We start from the raw sequence: 10000 nt of genomic DNA, 5'->3' as shown, positions 1-10000 counted from the left end.
GGCAAACGCCGAAACAACACTGACGCCGACCGTTGCCAACCCAGTTTTATTTCAGTCGACGGAGTGTTTCTACTGTCTTTGAACGAGTTAACAGAGGACCAGGCAACTGTGTATTGACCGAAAGGGAGACTCCGCTGGAATTAAGAGGCCGTGGGTAAGTACTAAAAACCTGAGAAGTCATTTTGGTTTGAATACAAGGAGGGCGGGGTTAGTCAGGGGAAGCCGGCAAGTGCTATGAGATTAGTGGTCCGTTTGCTTGTTTCGTTCGACCACGGACAGAAAAATCATGGCCCTTCCATCTGGCGGTCAGGGCAGGCGAATCACTCGAGGAACTGGAAGTATCTAGTCTATGAATGATAATAATTTAACAATGACCGAAGGATATTTAGTAAAAACACGAATTTTTTAGTTAAAAAAGGAAAAAATGCTATGCGACACATCCCTGTACCAGCTCATATCATTGCTAGGTGCCTGGCGTTTGTAATACCATCCTGATACAATACTAGTAGGTATAAGCCTATGTAATGTGTTTATGCCGGATAGAATTGTAAGTAAATACGAAATTTATGTTATATGAAGCAACCTCTGCTATAACGTGTTATCTAATCTCAACTCAGTGTGGATAACTTTCAATCCTAGAAACCTAGAAAACAATTTTTCCAGGACAATAGATACAAGGTCAGAAGTTCCAATTTATTACCCAGGTGATAATTGTATTATCATCAACATATATGGCAGATTTGAAGTTCTCCGAAAAAAAACAAAAAAAACAATCCACGCTAGCAAATAAAGACTCGGAAAGATACTGTGAATGCATCATCTGCCTGTAGGATCACAGACACGGTGCCTTTGTTAAACAGGTTAGCAGCCGTCCTTATAATAACACAAACCAAATCAGAGACTGAAAACTGCATGAAAAAAAACAAAAAACAAAAAAACATCGAGAATATATAACGTTGGTGGTTTAATAGGCTGTTAAAAAGGCAGAGGCCGTGCCAGCACGGTGGCGGTCAGGTACGTGTGTTGTACTTGCTTTCCGCTCTTATATCCAGTACTAAATGCGAGGTTAGGCAAGCGCCTTGGCAGGATGTAAATTTTGTGGTACTTCTACTGATGTGCTGGTCTTGGTGTAAGGTCAAGTGAAAATTTACCAAAAATGAAATGGATGTGTGATGCGTTCGTTGATGACAGGGACGTATCAAAAGGGCAAAAAATAAGTAGATTATTTCCAAAAAGACCAGGTATCCTTCAAAGGGCACTGAAGGCAGGCAGAAATCTGAGCATATTAGGCCTACTGTCATTTGACTTGTCGAATTTATGTGCAGATGTGGTCAATAAGAAAAGTGCTTAGGTGAATCTCATGACTGTTGAATCTACAGATAATAAGCTGAAAGAAAGAAGAAAGAAGCATTTGTAACTCTGAGAGGAAATCAGCTTGCTGCTAGCAGGTTTACTCAGAAGAAAAAGGTATACATTATGAAAATAAGTGTGACTTGGAATATCTGTAGAAAGCTGAGAATACTGAGAGCAAGATTTCAAGTATGTTTGATAAGCAAACCGCTGGGAATACTAGGCATTGCTATAAAACTGTCATCTAGTTGTGAGGACAGATAAGATAAGACTTAGAGTGGTGGAACATAATGTGAGAGACAGATACAACGTCTATATCTGACTCTATTGTCAAGGATGCAGTCACAAAGACTCAGAACAGGATATTTTAACTATACAGATAAAATATTTATAAACTGCATTAGAGTTCAGAAGTCTGCGTGGATTTGATATTCATTCAATACATAGGATTACAAACAGAACTGACCATGAATACCGATTCTAACATGGCTGGAAAGGAGGTGTGGTTCCATGAACACCAATTTAGCCGTTTAAATAATTGAAGATAAGACTGAATATTTGAAAGTTGGAAAACAGATAAATTTATGAGGCTGGGAAGGTATTTCGAGCTTCACAATCAGATGAATCAAGATTGCTTTAGAGAGCCAATAAAAACACAGTTTTCTTTTTCTACTAGAAGTACTCCAGAGAAAATGGAGATAGAGCATAAACTAAAATGTTTTGTTTTTACGGTCCACCCCTCAAGGGGATCAAGTAAATTAGTCAAGAAGACACAAGACAAATTTCCTTAATAAAGACAACCTAGGAAATACCAACATGAGAATTTCATTACGGTATATTATTTCAAAACTGGCTATAAAGAAATCAAACCAAAGCAAGCAATGATAAATAGTAGTGAAAAAGGTTCTATGCTTCCCAGTGAACAAATTATCTTCCTACTACTGACCGTTAATTTTTTTATGTAAACATCCCACACGACGAAACATCGAAATCACGAAGAGATACATCGAAATTAGCTAAAAACTGACGACATACAATGCAGCTATGTAGGTACTCTAACCGGATACAGAAATCTGTATCGAAGAAGATTATCTTTCTAATTATCTCATTATCAAAATATCTAACGTGATACAAAACTGGAAACACGTCACTAACTATAGTAGAAGCTACACCGAAGGTTTAGTCATCACAAAAGTGCACATACTCAAAGAGATAACACAAACAGATAAAGCAATATCAGCGATGTTATCCCTCCGTGCGCTTGTCAACACGTATTTCTTCATATCCGGAATTAGGCTCTTTTTATTTCTTTTGAGTTTACTTAATTTCTTACCCAGCAGGTCCATTGATATTTCATGTATTTCCGTAGGTATTCAATTTTAGCTTAACTGATTTCCTTCCTAACATAACGTCGTACCTCATTTCTTTCTGCCTTACTGGGTTCTCATCGGTAATCTTTACAGAGAATTTTGGATTAACGGTCTTCGTTATCGTGATAAATTTAACAGTTCTTATGCCAGCAGGGTCTCTTGCTCTTGGGCAGCCCGCAACATTGTGACTAATTAATCATCACAGAATCTGAATTCATGCAAATAATTTCCATCAAATCCAGAAGGAAATTAATATTTTTCTCTTCAAGCTCAGAAACGTAACTGAATTCCGCATCTGCTAATGATTTCATAAATTTTTTTATCTTTTTTTTTTTTTCAGGAGAAAGAATGGCAACCATGCTCCGGCTACTGTCGCCATCCTAGCTTCTATGGATGGCCATAGCATCACCTCAACTATTGGCAAAAGCAGGCGGTAAGACAATAAATATTCAGCTAATTTTCGCTTTTCCTGCCGAGAGCAACCAGATCCGCTGAACAGCAGAAGTGCCAATGGGCGATAATTGCGCTTCGCTGTCAAACTTCTTTCTCTCAGTTCCAGAAGGCATTTATGCCTCACACCGTTGACTGTGGAACAGCCTCCAGGGGATGTAGTGCAGTTGGAATCTCAGAAGTTCAGCTTGTATTTTTAATATTTTACTTACATTTTTATTAATTTATCAATTCATTAGTTTTATCTATTTTTCTTAATAGCTGATCTCCTTTTTGTGTATTCCCAACATCCTTCTGTCACTCCTTTCGAATGAGCACCTCTTTCTCTGGAAGCTTGAGTTTTAGGTCAATGGCCCCTGTTCATATTATTATATGAACAGGTTTCATATAATAATAATAATAATAATAATAATAATAATAATAATAATAATAATAATAATAATAATAATAATAATAATAATAATAATAATAATAATAATAATAATTCTACACTTGAATCCCGGACAGATTCTACTGGTGAATTTGGATCAGTCCAGTGTAGTTTTCATGTAGTTATATATAAATTCTGGCATTAAACGATTGTTCTTAGCAAGGGTACACCAGAATGAGATGTGACTTGAAGTTTCTGGATGCTAAATGATTTGGAAAGGAGGAGAGAGAAAATATGACAATGTAATTAGAAACCTTCATTGGTTTAAAGTAGCTGAACTATTAATCCTGTACGATATTTATTTGGGTATTCGGTTTCTCCTTGTTTGCAACAGTGGTGAAGAAAATGTCCTTTAGAGTTTATTGATGTAGCCATGAAAAAATTAAATTTTTCCAGCTGGCACAATGGAACTAACTAACAGCTAATTCTACCATTTATGACAATGTAACAACCCATAGAATTATTTGAATTTTAAAAGTTATATGTATACGGAGGACTTAGAACTACCTGCAGCCAAAAGTCCAGAAAAAAAATAACTCATTAAAAGCTTCACTTAATAACGATGTTTATGAAGATTCACGTTCGTTAGCGTATGACAAAAGCTTCCCACGTCCATCCTCAGTGAAAACATGTTTATAGATCAGAACCATTCATCCAGATGGCAAAGAAGAAAAAAATGTCTGCTGTATCGAACAGCATTTCTTTTCGCAGCGAATCTGGCGACCAGTTCCCTGAACATCGAAGAGATCACTCAGGTCATGAGAGAGGACGACCCCACCGGTCAGGACCACCGCATCCGCGTCACCATATCGGAGCACGACCCATTGGACGACGTCGTGGAATGGAAACTCTTCCTGCATTCCAACGATGAAGGGGCCGTCACTTACAAGATCCCAGCAGACGGAGAAAACCCTTCCACCCAAACAGAATTCGTCTTCAATGGTAACCTCGTGAACTCGGACTCCTACCTGCTGCAGGCGATGGATCACTCGGAGGACATTGCCATGGACTTTAAGGTGGTGGCGATCACGGGTGAGTCCTTGCGACTGAGAAGAATTTAGAGGGATTCTCTGATAAAGATCAAAATGAGTAATCGTTGATGAAATTTGTATGATAGCCGTAGTACAGGAAGGACTCTTCCTACTTTACAAGTCTCTGCAAATGATGCCTTTTAGGTGACGTTTATGTCACACTGATAAGTTTACCCAAAAATTTCAAGGAAAACGGAGCTATAGTAGATTCACATCACTTGTGCGCCTAATGTCTAGGCCAGTCCCTTACGACGCTCCTGATTAGCTGTTGATAAGCCAATTACAGGGGTGGAAATTCTCAGTCTCTCTCGAGAGTTCGCATGGGTGGGATTTATGTTCCACCTCTCCTGAGGGATACTGGTGAAAGACGTACCCCTCAGGAGAGGTGTGGCATACATCCTGTCTATGTGGACTCTCTCGAGAGACTGAAAGTTTCCAGCCCTGTGATTGGCTTATCAACAGGCCAATCAGGAGCGTCGTAAGGGACTGGCCAAGACATCAAATGCACGGTTGATGTGAATCTACTGTAGCTCCGTTTTCCTTGAAATTTTTGGGTAAAATTATCAGTGTGACATAAACGTCACCTAAAAGGCATCATTTGCAGAGACTTGTAAAGTAGGAAGAGTCCTTCCTGTACTACCGGCTATCATACAAATTTCGTCAACGATTACTAATTTTGACCTTTATCAGGGAATCCCTCTAAATTCTTTATCAGAGGCTCCTTCCAAATTATTTCCTTTATCAAATAATCCATCTCCTAACACTGGCTATCATACAAATTGGCCGCCAAAAATGAAGAATTCTCGTCTTTATCAAAGACTCCATCTTTCACCACTGGTATTCTTGCATCACTGGTTATCGCACAAATTCCCTAAATGATTAATAGTTTTCTTTATTAGCAAAGAATCCTTCTTGTTCCACTGGCTGTCATACAAGCTTTTCTAAACGATTAAATAAATTAACTTCTTCATCCAAATCCCAGATCTGAAGACGAGCTTAGCCTGGGTTGGTGGGGAAAGGGAATCGCCAGCTTCCTCACTAAGGATAGTGACCAGCGAGCAAGTGGGGGGAACATCACTGTGGATGGAAACGTCTGCACGTACGATGACTATCCCTGCTACATAATACCCCAGAAAACGAAGCCGTCATATATCAGGAGATTGTGTCAATATTTCCGTATCGTCTGATGAGGTGATGAGGCATTGCGATGAAAGGGTTGCGTTGTACAAGGGTAAGGTTCTCTACATTATTCCAACGTAGGTTATTATCATCATATTCATTCCGTAATCCAGTTGTTTGTTACAGACACGAAAAAACTGCCTTGATTGAAGCACAAATAAATTGAGAATATGAGCACAAAGACCCTCTTTATGAATACTTCCATCTGTCGCTGTTTCTAATTTAAACTCCCCTTTTCTTCAACAGAAAAAAGGAGAATCAATAATCAAATTCTCACCAGTTTCTAATTTACATTTTCCTTAACAGAAATAGGAGAAACACTACCAATCGAACTTCAAGAAGACGGAATCCTCACAGTTGAGTTTACATACCCAGGGAAATACATCTCAGCGGAAGTGGTGGCTTACGACCCCAAGAACAAATCGAACGTGTTCTCAGAGTACCCTTACAAGTGCAGATTCCCAACCGGCCAGATCAGGAAAAAGGGTGACAAGACAGTGTGCCGTCATACCCTGACCGTGCCCGAGGACCAAAAAGAAATGATGGTCCTCATTGTGGTCATTGATGAAGATGATCTTGTGGAGAGGTCGGCTCTCCAGTACTTTGACAGTAAGTGATGTCATGATTAGAGAGGACATGTGCCAAGCTAGAAACTCTTGTGCTGTTTGTTCAAATGAGATAAGTCTGCTACCTCTGTTCAGTGAAGAATAATTTGGCCAGTGTGTGCGGAGATTCTCCGAGTAATCCCAAATACACAGTATATGAAAATTATGAAGTGGATTAATGACATTTGGAACCGTGAGAATAATAGAGTAATTGAGCCTCATAAACCTTTGTAAATAACTACAAAACTGTCTATAATTTAGTTTGGGAAATGCATCATCACACATGACATAGTATGCAAGATATAAGTTAACACTTGAATGAAGTATTACAAAGGCTATTTTGGCCTGATGGCTGAACCTCATCACAATATGATATCAAAACATCGTTCCAAAAGATCCCTGATATCTGAATCACATTCAACCATTATCTACTGATAACATTGCATACTATTGGTACTATTTTCTACATTCATCCAAATAAGGAAGCTAGTAGCCTTCTAATTTCATAAACTACATTTTCTGAAATTCACTTCCCATAACAATCAGAAGTGAAACAATTCTAATCTCCCGGGTACTGAAGACCTCTACCTTCCCCTCTCACAGAAAAAGCAGCGTCTAAGCTCAGCATCGAGAAGGTAAGCTGGGTCATGAAAGAAGACGATCCCACGGGCGAGGACCACAACGTCAGGGTCACGTTCAGCCACCAGTCTCTCCCCTTCGTCGAGAAGTGGTCGCTGACTCTTCACAAGAACTTCAGGGACCTCATCACCTACACAACCGACGCCGACGGGAGCAACCCAAGCACTCAGACGGAAGTGGTCTTCGAGGGGAGGCTGGTGGAATCTGATGCCATTGCCCTCCGCGCCTTGGATTCTGATGGCAAGATGCTCGCCCTCGATTTGCTCACAGTAGATATTCCAGGTAAAGTCATATGATTTAGATCAGAGGCCTTGTTGTGCGTTCGAAGATTTCTTTCATGAGGGCGGTAACAGAAACTTCTACTGGCAATGCTGAGCTTGTTTGAAATGAGATTTGCACCACAAGCATCGTAGTATTAACCCTCTTACGCCGGAGCGGTAAAAAAGAATTGTCTCCTGTATGCCGGAGGGGTTCGGAGTGAGCGCGGAAGCGGAAAAAAATATTTTTATCAAAAAATCACAGCGCGCTTAGTTTTCAAGATTAAGAGTTCATTTTTGGCTCCTTCTTTTGACATTGCCTGAAGTTTAGTATGCAACCATCAGAAATGAAAAAATTATCATAATCATATATAAATAAGTTTGCGATATATGATAGCGCAAAAAAACGGAAATTTCATATATAATTTGTATCCAAATTCGCTGCTGCGCGAAACGGTTAAAGGTAACAAGTTACTTTTTTTTCGTTGTAATGTACACTAAATTGCGATCATTTTGGTATATAACACATTGTAAACAATAAAAGCAACACAGAGAAAATTTTTATCACAAAATAATGCGCGGACGTAAACAAAATCATTTTTTTCAAAAATTCACCATAAATCTAATATTGTCCTAGAGACTTCCAATTTCTTTCAAAATGAAGACAAATGATTGAATATTATTATACTGTAAGAGTATTAGCTTACAATTGCAGTTTTCGACCATATATGACGAGTTAAAGTTGACCGAATGTCGAATTTTTTTATATATATATTTTTTATATGCAATTATTTCGGAAATAAGAAAAGCTACAACCTTCAAATATTTTTCGGTTCATTCTACATGAAATTGCGCACATTTTCATATATAAAACTCTATGAAATGCGTAATATGAAACGGAGCAAATATTCCGAGAATGGGACGAACGTATTTCGGAGATTTTGTGGCGGAGAATCCGCGCGCGGAGGAAAGGAAAGATTTTTTTAAAATTCACCATAAATCTAAATATTTTGCTAGAGACTTCAAATTTGTTTCAAGATGAAGATAAATGACTGAATATTACTAGACTGTAAGAGTTTTAGCTTACAATTGCGGTTTTCGACCATTTCGGTAGAGTCAAAGTTGACCGAACGTGGTTTTTTTTTTCTATTTATCGTGATTTATATGCAAATATTTCAAATATGAGAAAAGCTACAACCTTCAATTATTTTTTGTTGTATTCTACATGAAATTGCGCACATTTATATAACGGCTAATTTAAAATGGTGCAAACATTACCACAATCGCACGTATGATTTTTTCGGAAGAGTTACCGAGCGGACGTAAAGAAAAATGTTATTTTTTTTCATAAATTCACCATAAATCGAAATATCAAGCTAGAGACTTCCAATTTGTTTCAAAATGAAGGTAAATGATTGAATATTACTAGAATATAAGCGTTTTTGCTTACAATTGCGTTTTTTGACCATTTCGGTAGAGTCAAAGTTGACCGAAGGTTGAAATTTTGGCAATTATCGTTATTTATATGAAAATATCTCAAAACTGATAAAAGCTATAACCAAGGGTTGTTTTTAGTTGTATTGTACATGAAATTGCGCACATTTCCATATATAAAACTTTATATAACGGCTAATTTTAAAATGGTGCAAACATTACCACAATCGCATGTATGATTTTTTTCGGAAGAGTTACCGCGCGGACGGAAGGAAAAAGTTTTTTCATAAATTCACCATAAATCGAAATATTGTGCTAGAGACTTCCAATTAGTTGCAAAATTAAGGTAAATGATTGAATATTACTAGAATATAAGCGTTTTAGCTTACAATTGCGTTTTTTGAACATTTCGGTAGAGTCAAAGTTGACAGAAGGTTGAAATTTTGGCAATTATCGTTATTTATATGAAAAGATCTCAAAACTGATAAAAGCTACAATCATATTTTATTGTTGTATTTTACATAAAAATGCGCACATTTTCATATATAACACTTCATGCAACGGCTAATTTACAACGGTACAAAAATTATGTCAAAGTGACGAAATAATTTGTTCCGAGATGTGTCACAGATACTTTTTAGTACGGCAAGAAAGAAATTCGCGCTTGCGCGCCTGCGTAACGATTGTTAAACAAAAACAACACCTTGATCCGTGAACTCCCAGGCATCCCCCAAGGGGCGTGATTCAAAAGTTTTAGGCTGGTAAGCCTATAAGTATTTTTCCGCGAATTTAAAAAAAAAACTTTTGTTAGTCGACGTAAAATACGTCCAGTCGGCACACGGGAGACAAAAAATGTCGACGTAAAATACGTCCAGTCGGCGTAAGAGGGTTAAGGTAGTTTTCTGACTATTTAAGGGTTGTAGCGAAACATTTTAATTGGCAATGTCCAGAATGAAGTTCACAGTTTCTTTCTATCTTTGCGGTTATCAGAGGTATACAGAACTCTAATCTCGTCAGTACAATATTAGCCTAAACAAAGATATGAAAACTCCCAAGAATTACGACAAAGATAAACACAATAAAAAATATGCTAAAGAGATCTTAGAAATATACCCTACATGATTAATTGCAATTAAGAAAGACTATAATTATTTTTATATTTCATATCTTTAGCAACCCTTTTAATGCATATCAAATCTATTTTTTCCTCTCATGAGTGAAAGAGAAATTAAAGACCTCTCTTGTTCTGTGCATA

At 37.8% G+C, this 10000-nt stretch overlaps 1 protein-coding gene across 1 annotated transcript in view; it reads left to right on the top strand.

The window, feature by feature from the left end:
• The window catches only part of LOC135211955 (uncharacterized), a 12339-nt gene that overhangs the window by 26 nt on the left and 2313 nt on the right, over positions 1-10000 (top strand). Inside the window, exons 1-6 of the mRNA XM_064245211.1 lie at positions 1-154; positions 3061-3153; positions 4312-4632; positions 5614-5862; positions 6117-6419; positions 7019-7336. The exon at positions 1-154 is cut by the window's left edge and continues 26 nt beyond it. Of these exons, the coding sequence (XP_064101281.1) occupies positions 5826-5862; positions 6117-6419; positions 7019-7336 (658 nt within the window). The 5' untranslated portion in view covers positions 1-154; positions 3061-3153; positions 4312-4632; positions 5614-5825. The remainder of the gene's footprint in view (positions 155-3060; positions 3154-4311; positions 4633-5613; positions 5863-6116; positions 6420-7018; positions 7337-10000) is intronic.

The sequence above is a fragment of the Macrobrachium nipponense genome, chromosome 40 (genome assembly GCF_015104395.2).
Source record: "Macrobrachium nipponense isolate FS-2020 chromosome 40, ASM1510439v2, whole genome shotgun sequence".
NCBI classification, from domain to species: Eukaryota; Metazoa; Arthropoda; class Malacostraca; order Decapoda; family Palaemonidae; genus Macrobrachium; species Macrobrachium nipponense.
Note: the sequence above shows the minus strand (reverse complement) of the source record. Positions and strands in the feature narration are given on the sequence as shown.